Below are 14086 nucleotides of genomic sequence, written 5' to 3'. Positions count from 1 at the left end.
GGAAGAATGCGGCAAATTCTCTGGAATGTCCCTCCCTCAGTCTGCAAGAGGCACCCCAGTCTTTGATTATTTATTCACATGCCCCCTGCCCGGGATGGTTAACAAGAGCATCTCTCTTTCACGAGAGCACTGATTGGCCAGGGGCCTTTCTGCAGTCCTCGCCAGGAGTAGCACCCATGCCCACACCGCTGGGCAGGTTTTCTATACATAAAACCACTACGCTTGCACATGTGTAACACATCCGGCAAAAATGAACCCCAGCTCCGAGAACACAATTAGCGGGAGAAAAGACCTGCCAACGACTTAAAGGAAAACAGCTCAGACCCACGCCTGCCAAGGCTAATGAATCGCTTTAAAGAGACAGACAAAAAGGAAGAATAAAAGGGGGTTCTCCTGGCAGGGGTGGGGGGGGCACAGAGCCCCCCAAACCCAGTCTGGACCTGTTTACAAGAATGCCCCGCCTGGCAGCAGGGGACAAACGATGAGAGGAACAGACAGGGAAAGAGGGGCTGTCCCACTGAACAAACCTACCCAGAGGGGAACAAGTTCCATGTCTGGCTTTGGGTGGTGGTGACATGGGTGTCCATAATTGTCAAAAGCATCAAACAGAACTAAGGCCTGGGCATGTGTGTGTACTGACTAAACAACAATTAAAATAAATAAGCAGCCAGGCATGATGGCTCACGTCTGTAATCCCAGCACTTTGGGAGGCCAAGGCTGGTGGATCACCTGAGGTCAGGAGTTTGAGACCAACCTGGCCAACATGGGTGAAACCCCGTCTCTACTAAAAATCCAAAAATTAGGCAGGCGTGGTGGCACGTGTCTATGATCCCAGCTACTCGGGAGGCTGAGGGAGGAGAATCGCTTGAACCCGGGAGGCGGAGGTTGCAGTGAGCTGAGATCACGCTACTGCACTCCAGCCTGGGGGACAGAGCAAGACTCAGTCTCAAAAAATAATAATAAAATAAAGAAGCGATGCAGAGAATCAACACCAGAGGAGACACAGGAGGGGCCTAGAATCTCCAGACCCAACTCCTTCAGCCCTGGGTTAGGCCTGGTCTCCATTTCCTTCATGTAACTGGTTTTTGGGGAACAAAGGCAAGCACAGGGGGAGGGGGGGCAACTGGGGACTCCAGATTCTTCAACCAAAAGTCAGAGCTGTGTAGTGTCAAAGCGGCAGGTTGGGCTGGGCACAGTGACTCGGGCCTGTAATCCTAGATCTTTGGGAGGCCAAGGAGGGGAGGACTGCTTATGTCCAGGAGTTTGAGACCGGCCTGGACAACATACTAGAGAGCCCATCTCTATGTCTTTTTTTTTTTTTTTTGAGACGGAGTTTTGCTCTTGTTGACCAGGCTGGAGTGCAGTTGTGTGATCTCTGGTCACCACAACCTCCATCTCCTGGGTTCAAGAGATTCTCCTGCCTCAGCCTCCAGAGTAACTGGGATTACAGGCATGCGCCACCATGCCTGGATAATTTTTGTGTTTTTAGTAGAGAAGGGGTCTCCACATTGGTCAGGCTGGTCTCGAACTCCTGACCTCAAGTGATCCGCCCACCTCGGCCTCCCAAAGTGCTGGGATTACAGGCGTGAGCCACTGCACCTGGCCCGTAATTAAAAAAACAAAAAACAAAAAACGAAAAAAAAAAAAACAAAAAACAGAGTCTCGCTCTGTCACCCAGGCCGGAGTGCAGTGGCATGATCTTGGCTCACTGCAACCTCCGCCTCCTGGGTTCAAGTGATTCTCCTGCCTCAGCCTCCCAAGTAGCTGGGATTACAGGTGCACACCACCGTGCCCAGCTAATTTTTGTATTTTTAGTAGAGATGGGGTTTCACCGTGTTGGCCAGGCTGGTCTTGAACTCCTGACCTCAAGTGATTCACCTGCCTCAGCCTCCCAAAGTGCTGGGATTACAGGCATGAGCCACCACTCCCAGTCAATTTTTTAAAAAAATTAGCCAGCCGTGGTGGCGCATACCTGTAGTCCCAGCTACTCAGGAGGCTAAGGCAGGAGCACTGCTTGAGCCCAGGATTTCAAGGCTAACAGTGAGCTATGATCGCACCACTGCACGCCGGCCTGAGGAACACAGCGAGACCCTGTCTCTTAAGCCAAACAAAGAAGTGGCAGGGCCGGCACCGTGGACTTTCTGGGCAGATCTGGAGGCTGCTGAGGGTCCGCCCTGCGTGATCCTTGAGACTGAAACGTGAAGCTCCCCAAGCAGTTCCCCAGAGTGAGATCAGGAAGCAGATCCAGAGGGTGCCAGAGAAGGCCCCTGGGACAGATAAACTACACCGGGGAAAGGGACTCCTCCTCAATCACTGGGGACGAGGGGGTCTTGGGCAGGATTCCCAGGGCTCCTCTGTGTCCTACCTACCCCCACACCTGGACAACTTGGGATACATCTTCTCTTCCAGGCCACATAGCAGGCTCAGGAGACCAAGGATTCACCTATGTTGGGTGTGGGCCAATCCTCGAAAGCCCCCTCCATTTAATGGGAGGAAACTGGAGGGAGAACCACGGTTCCCTGGACAAGGTCCCAAGGTGAGGCTCCCATGTGTGCTAATCAGGACCGCCTGCAGCCTCTAACCCAGAGAGTGCTGGGAGGCCAGGGATAGCATTCCAGCCAGGAAAGGCAGAGAGTAGCAGGGCTGACCACAGACACCCTGCAGGCCCCTGGGTCCCCCTCCTTTGCAGCTCACCTCTCTCTGGCCAGGCCAGCCTCTCCCCTACCTCTACTTAGCTGCCATTCTCTTCAAGGTGCTCCCTAGACCACTTCCCCAGCAGAGGAGATGGGGTTCTCTGTCTGCCTTCTCTCTGCTCCCCAAGACTGAGGTCGGGCACGGTGGCTCATGTCTGCAATCCCAGCACTTTGGGAGACCAACGCGGGCAGATCCACTTGAGGTTAGGAGTTCGAGGCCAGCCTGGCTAACATGGTGAAACCCCGTCTCTACTAAAAACACAAAAATTAGCCGGGCATGGTGTCACATGCCTATAGTCCCAGAGACTCAGGAGGCTGAGGCACGAGAATCACTTGAACCTGGGAGGCGGAGGTTGCAGTGAGCAGAAATCGCTCCACTGTATTCCAGCCTGGGCGACAGAGTGAGACCCTGTCTCAAAAAAAAAAAAAAAAAAAAAAAGACAGAGTGCACTGGAGACTGGGGGGCTGTGTCCGACTTGGGCAGGGCTCTGTATACAGTCCAGCCACAGATGTCTACTCTGGCCAAGGCCACTTTCCACCAGGGAAGCCACTCACCGAATCCTCCCACCAATAAGGAAGCTGAGATTCGGGGACACTGAGGCATTTGCCCATGATCGCCCTGCCAGGAAAGCACAGCGGGCCACAGCATGGCTGGAGCCCAGCCTCCATCACAGGCGTCCCTTGCCTCCCCATCCCCCCCACTGCATGCCCTTGGCCATGCCAGGCCCACAAGTTCATTCCCAGAGGAGGTCTTCCCTCCTGCAGTGCCAGACGCTATTTTAAGCACTTTACTTCTATCAGCTTGCCACTCACAACAACCCTCTAAGGTAGACGATGTCAAGATCCACAACTGACAGCCAAGGAAACTGAGGCACAAAGTGGTCACCGGGATGCTAAGGAGTGGATCAGGACTTGCCAGCTGGCCCCTGCTAGAGCTCTTACCACAAGCACGACTCTGCCCTCAGCCTCCCTCTAAGCAGAGCCCCTCCCCCAGCATCCTGGAGCCCCTCAGCTTGTTTTAAGTGATTGCTGATTTAGCGCTCCTCAGACAATGTCCCCAGGCCTGCAAATGTGGGACCTTGTGTTTATCTCGGGTGTCACCACATCCCTGGGCTCCTAAAACAGTAACTGGTGCACAGCAGATGCTTGGTGAATTTCTGCTGACCATTTCAAGCTGGCTGGATGGGAGCTACCGCACTATGGAGACGGCGAGTCCACTTTCGCTGCCTGTTTCTGGCTGAATGAATCAAAGAGTGGGTCTCAGTGGGCTGGGAAAGGTCACCGTCCCCCCTGCTCTCTCTGCAGCTCCACTGTCACCTCCCCCAAGACCTGCCATCTGGCTGGCCCCTCCCCCACCCCAGCCCTCCAGGGGACTGCTCTCTGAGGTCACCTGTGACCTCCTGCTCAGAAATCCAGTGACCGCCCCTTGGCTCTCACTCTGACCTCTCACAGCATCTGACCTTGCTGCCCTCTCCTTCCTGCCCTTTCAAAGCTTCTCGCCTGTCCCCGGAGAGATGTCCTGGCCCTGCGCAGAGAGCCCCCAATCCCTTACCAGCCGGGGCAGACTCCACTCCCCCATCAGGTGCTGTCCTCCAGGAACTGGTACCCTTTTTCAGTCACAGATCCTTCTGAGAAGCTGACCGAAATCAGGGGAGGTTCTGCACAGAAAAATGTGCAGAGAATCCACAGCTACACCACGGCCAATTTATGGAGCACTTACTTCGGGCCAGGCACACAGGGCAAAGCTTTTCTTTTTTTTCTTCCTTTTCATATATCACAAGTCATCAAGCAAGAAGCATTTTTTTTTTAGAGACAAGGTCTTGCCCTGTTTCCCGGGATGGAGTGCAGTGGTACGATTATGGCTCAATGTAGCCTCAAGCTTCTGGGCTCAAGCAATCCTCCCGCCTCAGCCTCTGGAATAGCTGGGACTAGAGGCATGTGCCACCATGCCGGCTAATTTTTTTAAATTATTTTTTAAGAGATACAGTTTCACTGTGTTTCCCGGGCTGGTTGTAAATTCCTGGACTCAAACCGCCCTGCTGCCTCGGCCTCCCAAAACCTGGGATTACAGGCATGAGCCTCTGTGCCCAACTGGGGTGAAGTATTTTATGTGTTTCCTCCCCTCCACGAAAACCTCCAGGGGGGTGCCACTGTCACCCCCTTTCAGGGAGGGAAAGTGAAGCTCAGAGGCTCATCCACAGTCACAGCTACTGATTCTTGTCCTTTTACCCCTTTGCAAAACTGTGTCCAATTGTGAGGGGCTCATGGGACCGCCCCCAGGGGCCATCCATAGACCAGATTAAGAACCCGAGCTCTGGAGCCGTGGCTGCCATGACTCAGACCTGTAATCCCAGCACTTTGGGGGCCAAGGTAGGAGAATCGCTTGAGCCCAGGAGTTTCACATCCGCCTGAGCAACATAGTGAGACCCTGTCTCTACAAAAAAAAAAAAAAAAAAAAAAAAAATTAGCCAGGCATGGTGATGTGCGCCTGTGGTCCCAGCCTGTAGAGAGGCTGAGGGAGGGAGAATCCCTTGAGCCTGGGTGTTACAGGCTGCAATGAGCTATGATCGTGTCACTGCACTCCAGCCTGGGTGACACAGCAAGACCCTGTCTCAAAAAAAGAAGAAAAAAAAATCCTAGCTCTGAGCTGATGGAACTGACGGAAACCCCTCCCAGCCTCAACTCGCCACCTCAAGCAGCCAGGTGTGGCCCAGGTGGGCCCCTCCATCCTGCCCTCGCTTAAGTGGCTGCTTCCCTGGATGTCTTTGCAAACTCACCACCTCCCAGGTTCTCCAGCAGACCTTAGAAGCAGCAGGTTCCCGCAGAAAGGAGACACACCTGCCACAGAGGTCTTCCTGAGCCTCTCCACCTGCTAAATCCAACCTGGTCTGAGGTGTGTGAGGCTTGGCATCTCAAAGTCATTAGCAAGTTCACACCACACTCCAGCTTCTGTTGAAAGGCCTTGCCCACCCATCTCATCCAGACCCCCTACACAGAGGGCCAGTGCTTGGTGACCAGGAGCTGCTCACAGCACTGGACACCTTCCATTAAGATTTCACCTGAGGCTGGGTGCGGTGACTCATGCCGGTAATCCCAGGACTTTGGGAGGCCAAGGCGGATGGATCACTTGAGGTCAGGAGTTCAAGACCAGCCTGGCCAAAAGGGTGAGACCCCCGTATCTACTAAAAATACAAAAATTATCTGGGTGTGGTTGCACGCACTTATAATCCTAGCTACTTGGGAGTCTGATGCAGGAGAATGACTTGAACCTGGGAGGCTAGAGGTTGCAGTGAGATGACATTGAGCCACTGCGCTCCAGCCTGGGCGACAGGGCGAGAATTCATCTCCAAAAAAACCAAAAAAATCCTCGATTCCAACCCAGCCCTGTTTCCACTTTTAGCCCCTCCACTCCTCACAGGGGACCCTGTGCTCCAAGCCAGGTGGCTGTCTCCAGCCCTGGCCCACTGGAGCACCTCTCCATAACCCAGAAACGTCCTTCCCAACATTCTGGCCAGGTCCAGATCCTACCCACTGTGGCCAAGGTGACTCCCTGTATGTTCTCTCTTTGTCCATGGAAACTGGAACCCTAAATTCAGCTGAGCACATGACCGCTCAGATTGAAAACTACATTTCCCAGCATCCCTTGCAGCTGGCAGTGGTCATGTGACTACATTCTAGCCAACAAAATGAAAGCAGAAGCACCTTGCATCAGCTACTGGGAACCTTTCTTAACAAACACCTGGATGTGACCTTTGCACCCTTTCTCCTTTGTCCCTTCCTCTGTCCTGCTGTCTGGAAGCCAGGGTGTAATGGCGGGACTCCAGCAGTCATGCTGAAACCTGAGGACAAGCCCTCACCTTAAGAATGGTGGAGGATCAGCCTGGGGCAGTGGCCTGTAATCCCAGCACTTTGGGAGGCCGAGGCGGGTGGATCACCTGAGGTAAAGAGTTTGAGAACAGCCTGGCCAACGTGGCGATACCCCGTCTCTACTAAAAATACAAAAATTAGCCAGCCGTGGTGGCACACGCCTGTAGTCCCAGATACTTGGGAGGCTGAGGCAGGAGAATCGCTTGAACCCGGGAGGCAGAGGATGCAGTGAGCTGAGATCACGCCACTGCACTGCAGCCCCTGGGCAACAGAGTGAGACACAATCTCAAAAAAAAAAAAAAAAAAAAAAAGCCGGGGGGAGGACCTGGATCTGGGAACTTCCAAGAGCCCAGGAGACTTTGGCACCTGCCAATCTTCACACTTTAGCATTAGAGCACAAAAAATAAAATGCCATCGTGTTTAATTAAGCCTCTGCTACTTTGGGTCTTTGTGATGAACAGATAAATGTCACTGAACCACTTATATATGCAGTTAAGGTGGGCATCCAGTCACCCAGAATGCCAAAGCCATCTCTGCTGCCTGCCAACCACATCACTTTGGCCAGTCAAGTTCTTTCATTTCTGTTTTTCCACCAGTAAATTGGGGTTGGTATCTCTGACCTCACAGAACTCTTTTCAGAGTAAGTGGTAACATACAGTAAGCGCCACAATTGGCACAAGGGGCTCACACAATTCAGAAGTATGCTCTATTGGGCCTGAGAGAGTGGGACTCTTCACACCCAAAACAAAGGAAGGATTTTTTGGTTTCTCTTTTGGCTGGGGCCAAACTCCCCACAGACCCCAACTCCTGCCTGCCTCATTCATTTATCCCAGGGGTCTACAAGCTTTCCCTGCCTCGGGCCAGTGAGTAAATATTTCAGGTTTTGCAGGACACTGTGGTCTCAACTGATTATTGTTTGTGGATTGGGTTTTAGTTTTTTTCCCTAATCAATCTCTCAAAAACTGTAAAAGCCTTTCTTAGCTTTGTCTGTACAAAAATAGGCCACACCGGGCCCAGTGGTTCGTGACTATAATCCCAGCTACTTCTGAGGCTCAGGCAGGAGGAGGATGGTTTGAGGCCAGGGGTTTGGGGCCAGCCTGGGAAACACAGCAAGACTCTGTCTCTAAAAAAATTGCTTAAATTAGCCAAGGGTGGTGACATGTGCTTGTAGTCCCAGCTACTTGGGAGGATGAGGCCAGAGGATCACTTGAGCCCAGGAGTTAGAGGCTGCAGTGAGCTACTAAAATACAAAAAATTAGCTGGGCATGGCGGCATGTGCCTGTAATCCCAGCTACTCGGGAGGCTGAGACAGGAGAATCACTTGAACCTGGGAGGCAGAGGTTGCAGTGAGCCAAGATTGCGCCACTGCATTCCAGCCTGGGCAACAGAGCGAGATTCCATCTCAAAATAAATAAATAATAAAACACAGGCTGGGTGCGGTGGCTCGCACCTGTAATCCCAGCATTTTGGGAGGCTGAGGCAGGCAGATTATTTGAGGTCAGGAGTTCGAGGCCAGCCTGGCCAAGATGGTGAAACCCTGTCTCTACTAAAAATACAAAAATTAGCCAGGGTGGTGGCACAGGCCTGTAATCCCAGCTACTCAGGAGGGTGAGGCATGAGAATCACTTGAACCTGGGAGGTGGAGGTTACAGTGAGCCAAGACCATGCCATTGCACTCCAGCCTGGGCAACACAGTGAGACTCTGTCTCACTAATAAAATACAAACACAGATAAAAATAGGCCACAGGCTCAATGTGGCCCATAGGCCTAATTTATATCACTGCCCTTTCCCTAGCTGCCCCCAAGGTCAAGCATTTTGAGTCAACACAAGTTTATGCACAGTCTGGTACAGGGTAAATGCTCAATAAATGACAGTATCCATTAGCCACACGCAGGCACCGCTGAAACACAAATGCCTTTCTGGGGTTACTAACTTTCCCTGTTGTCACTCCAGCTTGACATCGAGATGTCCTAAAGATGGGGCACATAACAAGCTCTTCTATACCCCTGCCCCAGCTGTCAGGGGGATCCCAGGAGTGTAACCAAAGGAAGTCACAAGGGCCCCTGGTTCGGTGACAGCAGGCCATTCTTCACCTTCTTTGGACAAAGGGTTTTTCTCTGAACTTTCCACCCCCTGGCATGCCCCTCACAAACTGAAGTTTAGCCCCTGACGGAGCCCATGCTGCTGTGTAAGCTTCTGAGCCAAGGGGATGGGAGAGTCTAAAGCACTGGCCACACTGACTCGTGCTGACCAAGAAAGAAAAGTGACACAGTCATTTCCAGAAAGAGCGCCACAGGGCTGGGGAAGTGAGAGTTTGTTCTGTTCTCTTTCCCGGCACCCCTCCCTGAGAAACTGCCTCCTTTCCAAGGGAGGGCAGCCTATGCCCAGGAACTCCAGAGGCCATGCCAAAGCTTCCTCAAGCCCAGGAAGCCCACGCCAAAGGGCCTCCCCCTCTGCATAGGGACAATGGCCTGGTGTTGGTAGTTGCCATTTGGCCAATCTCATGGACATAGGCCAGGGTGACTTCAGATGGCAAGAAGTAACTGTTCACTACAGAGTGACAGAGACAGGCCCTTCTGCAGCTGTCATCCTTCCCCTGGAGGGTGCAGACGTCAAGGAACAGGGCTGGAAGTCCTCCCCACGTGCCTCTCCTGGGCCTCCTATGTTAGGTACAGGTCATGGCCCAGGACTCCCTCCCATGGCCAGTGAGCCAAGACAGCGGGGCAGCCCTGGAGCATAGGGGGCTCCTCCTAGAAAAGCTAGCTCATTCCCATGCCACACCAACGAACACTGCTGTCAGTAACATGGACACAAATATTTATTGGCCGGGCGCAGTGGCTCACGTCTGTAATCCTAGCACTTTGGGAGGCCAAGGCAGGAGGACTGCTTGAGCCCAAGAGTTCAAGACCAGCCTGGGCAAAATAGTGAGACCCCATCGCTAGAAGAAACTTAAAAATTAGCCATATGTGAGGCTGGTGGCGGTGGCTCACGCCTGTAATCCCAGCACTTTAGGAGGCCAAGGTGGGCGGATCACCTGAGGTCAGGAGTTCGAGACCAGCCTGACCAACACGGAGAAACCCCATCTCTACTAAAAATACAAAAAAAATTAACCGGGCATGGTGGCACATGCCTCTAATCCCTGTAATCCCAGGACTTTGGGAGGCCAAAGCAGGCGAATCGCTCGAACCCGGGAGGCAGAGGTTGCAGTGAGCCGAGATCACGCCATTGCACTTCCAGCCTGGGCAAAATTCCATCTCAAAAAAAGAAAAAAAAAGACAGACATCCAAGTTGTAACCCCTGGAATCTGCGAAGGTGACCTTATTAGGAAATAGGGTCTTTGCAGATAAGGATCTTGAGATGAGATCATCCTAGATATAAAGTGGGCCCTAAATCCAATGCCCAGTGTCCTTATAAGAAAAGAACAGCTGGGGCCGGGCACGGTGGCTCAAGCCTGTAATCCCAGCACTTTGGGAGGCCAAGGTGGGCAGATCACGAGGTCAGGAGATCGAGACCATCCTGGCTAACACGGTAAAACCCCGTCTCTACTAAAAATACAAAGAATTAGCCGGGCGTGGTGGTGGGCGCCTGTAGTCCCAGCTACTTGGGAGGCTGAGGCAGGAGAATGGCCTGAACCCAGGAGGCAGAGCTTGCAGTAAGCGGAGATCGCGCAATTGCACTCCAGCCTGGGTGACGGAGCCAGACTCCGTCTCAAAAAAAAAAAAGAAAAGAAAAGAACAGCTGAGGTGGGAGGATCACTTGAGCCTAGGAGTTCAAGACCAGCCTATAACATGGCGAGACTCCATCTCACTTTAAAAAAAAAAGGAAAAAAGAGGACACAAGACACAGGAGTGAAGACAGACGCAGGGACTTGGGTTTTGCTGCTGCAAATCAAGCAACAGCTGGATCCACTGCAATCTGGAAGATGCAAGGATTTTCCTGTAGAACCTCCCCAGGGATTGTGGCCCTGCCAGTACCATGATTTCAGACTTCTGGCCATGAACTGAGAGAGAATCCATTCCTGTTGTCTTAAACCAAAAATCTGTCATAATTTGTTATTGCAGCCATGGGAAATTAATACACCCAGCACTGATCACCTCCAACTCCAGAACCCATGCTTTTTTTTTTTTTTTTCAGACAGGGTCTTGTTCTGTCACCCAGGCTGACATGCAGTGGTGCAATCTCAGCTCACTGTAACCTCTGCTTCCCTGGTTCAAGCGATCCTCCCACCTCATCCTCCGGAGTAGCTGGGACTACAGTCGCAGGTACCACCACACCTGGCTAATTTTTGCATTTTTAGTAGAGACGAGATTTTGCCATGTTGGCCAAGCTGGTCTCAACCTCTTGACCTCAAGTGATTCACCTGCCTCAACCTCTCAAAGTGCTGGGATTACAGGTGTGAGCCACCACGCCTGGCCAAGAACCCATGTTTTTTATCTCCATACCAATGTTACTTAAGGATAAAGAGGGCGGTGCGGTGGCTCATGCCTGTAATTCCAGGACTGTGGGAGGCCAAGGAGGGAGGATCACTTGAGCCCAGGAGTTTGAGACCAGCCTGGCCAACACAGTGAAAACCCTTTCTCTACAAAAAATATGAAAGATTAGCTGGGTGTGGCACATGCCTGTGGTCCCAGCTACTAGGGAGGCTGAGGTATGAGGATCACTTTAGCCATGGAAGGCTGCAGTGAGCTGAGACTGAGACTGTACCACTGCACTCCAGTCTGAGCAACAGAGTGAGGCCCTGTCTGAAAAAATAAAAAATAAAAATAAAAAAAAAAAAAAGAAAGAAAAAAAACAAAAAAGTGTAAAAAAAAATTATTTCAGAACCCTAAGGATATATCATCTGGGAATCTGGGACTGAGGCTCTCTGAGGAATGTGGACTTTCTCCTTTTTATGAATGTTTCCGGTCAGGTGGGGTGGCTCACACCTGTAATCCCAGCATTCTGGGAGGCAGGAAGATCACTTGAGCTCAGAAGTTGGAGACCAGCCTGGGCAACACAGTGACAGTGAAACCTTGTCTCTAATAATAAAAAATGTTTCAGTTACCAATTACCTCTCAAAGAGAAGTGCTGTCTTAATAACAAGTAATACTTTCAAGAGTATCAACAAAACAAAAACAAAAACACAAATACAAACACAAAATGTTACTCCAGGAATAAGATGGTAGGAACATCTCACTATGTTGCCAATACATCTATAAGACTAAAATTGTTCTGGCAGGGCGCGGTGGCTCACGCCTGTAATCCCAGCACTTTGGGAGGCCGAGGCGGGCGGATCATGAGGTCAGGAGATCGAGACCATCCTGGCTAACATGGTGAAACCCCGTCTCTACTAAAAACACAAAAAATTAGCCGGGCATGACGGCAGGCGCCTGTAGTCCCAGCTACTCGGGAGGCTGAGGCAGGAGAATGGCGTGAACCCAGGTGGCAGAGCTTGCAGTGAGCCGAGATTGAGCCACTGCACTTCAGCCTGGGGGACAGAGCAAGACTCTGTCTCAAAAAAAAAAAAAAAAAAAAAAAACTAAACTAAAATTGTTCTAAAAAAAATTTTTTTTTTGAGATGGAGTCTCACTCTGTCTCCCCGGCTGGAGTGCAATGGCACGATCTCAGCTCATTGCAACCTCTGCCTCCCAGGTTCAAGTGATTCTCCTGCCTCTGCCTCCCGAGTAGCTGGGACAGGCACATGTCACCACACCCCGCTGTTTTGTATTTTTAGTAGAGACGGGGTTTCACCATGTTGGCCAGGCTGGTCTCGAACTCCTGACCTCAAGTGATCCTCCTACCTTAGCCTCCCAAAGTGCTGAGCTACCCCGCCTGGTCCTAAAAAATTTTTTTAAAGGTTTATTTAAAAATGATAGCCAACTCTCCTGGAACTCCTTTGAGGATAAGCCCTGGGACCCTAGTTTTGGAAACGCTGCCCTGCTTTGTTCTGTTCAGGACAAAGTTGGCTACCAATGCTTGCCCAGTGAATAGGTTTTGCTTATGATCTGGGGTTCTGTTGAGATGAGTGTCTGCCTTGAACTCTGAAACCCCCCCTGAAATACCCTCCTTCCCCTCTCCTCATCTGGTCCAAGAAGACCCAGGCTCTGCACCAGCAAAAAGAGACGGCACCCTCGGACAGCAGACACAACTCCTTTAGTCCACGTTTTCAAAGTCGAGGTACAGGGAAAACCCAGTGTGAACGGACTGCTCCTCGGGCTTTCCTTTAATCGGGCCGTTTCCAAAGTGGCAAAAAATTCACACAGGACCCAAGCCAGCTAGAGGCCTCCTGAGGGGTTCCCCAGGGCATCAGTGCAAGAAGCCCTGAAAGACAAAGCCAAATGACACAGAGTAGCAAAATGTGAACAAGGAATCAAAGAGAAGAGATAAGAAGGAGTAACAAGAAGAAGAATGAACTACAAAGACTGGGAGCGGGGGTGAGGGGTGCTGGCAAACACATTTGTGATTTTCTTTTCCCCCCAGTGAAATGTCAGTTTTGAAAGCAGCTTCGGAAAATGTAACCAGCTTCTCACATCCCCCAAAAGAAGATGGGAGGAGGCTGTTACCTCTTACTTCGAAGCCCGGCATCAGGAAGGGGCCCGTCCCGTCCACGTTTCCACGAGGAGCTCACCCTGCGGCTCCCACCGTCCTCGCATGGGCCCTCTCCCCAGATCCTGAAGTTTCCCATTCGGGGGTCCTGAACACCACACCTTGCACAGCGGTGGAACTCGGTACTCGCGGGCGCCCCAGACCAGCAAACACTTTCCGACCGTCCTGAGCTATCCAGGGGGTCCCCAGAGGGATCCCGGGCCGCCCACGCCCCACCCTCCTCCCTGCAGAGGCGGCCACGCCCGCCCCCGAGACGCCCACCTCTCCCGCACCCCGGACCTCCCTCCCCCACGCTTAAGCCCCCCACGCCTGGCGTCCTCCAAATTCCCCTTCCACTCAGAGCCCCCCACTTCCTGCTCACCCACCCCTCCCAAATCTCAGGCCCTTCACTCCCCATTTCGCGCTTCCTTGCTCACTCTGGGCACCTTGCCCCTCCGGCCACCACGCACGCCCTCTTTTCTCTGTCTGTCCCCTGGCACTGGCCCTCCACGGTCGCTCCCTGCAGGCCACCGGCTCAGTCCCGGGGACCCCACGCCAGGCCCCCGCGCTCAGGGCCCCTCCCCGCCGGCCCCCGCCCCGGGCCGGCCTCGTGCGCAGCCCCGGCCCTGCGCCTGCCCCGGGGCCCCGTACTCACGGCTGTAGAGGGCGATGCCCGCCGCGTCCGGGCCGGCGCGCACCTCGAGGCGCAGCGCCTGCTGCTCCGCGTGCCGCTGGATCTCGCCGTTCGCGTCGCCGATGGTGAGGAGGCGGGCGCCGGGGAACACCGACACGGTCGCGCAGGGCCCCGCGCCGCCCGGGACCGCCGACCCCGCGCCGCCCGCGCCCGGCCCCACCGCCGCCGCCGCCGCTGCCATCTTAGATCCGGCTCCAGGCCCCGCCGCCGCCGCCGCTGCGCCCGGGCCCAGGCCGCCGCCGCCGCCGCTGCCGCTACCGCCGCCGC

The 14086-nt window shown here is 53.1% G+C and overlaps 1 protein-coding gene across 4 annotated transcripts in view; it reads right to left on the bottom strand.

The window, feature by feature from the left end:
• CARM1 (coactivator associated arginine methyltransferase 1) overlaps window positions 1-14086 on the bottom strand; it is a 51563-nt gene extending 37477 nt beyond the window's left edge. The window contains exon 1 of one of the 4 annotated variants that reach the window (XM_016935026.4): window positions 13781-14086. In XM_016935026.4, the coding sequence (XP_016790515.1) occupies window positions 13781-14000 (220 nt within the window). In that variant the 5' untranslated portion in view covers window positions 14001-14086. Of the gene's footprint in view, window positions 1-13103; window positions 13385-13780 lie in introns of those variants that run through there. The other 3 variants (XM_016935027.4, XM_063801186.1, XM_016935028.4) reach the window with 3 other exon arrangements.

This window comes from Pan troglodytes, chromosome 20, assembly GCF_028858775.2.
Source record: "Pan troglodytes isolate AG18354 chromosome 20, NHGRI_mPanTro3-v2.0_pri, whole genome shotgun sequence".
Classification (NCBI taxonomy): domain Eukaryota; kingdom Metazoa; phylum Chordata; class Mammalia; order Primates; family Hominidae; genus Pan; species Pan troglodytes.
Note: the sequence above shows the minus strand (reverse complement) of the source record. Positions and strands in the feature narration are given on the sequence as shown.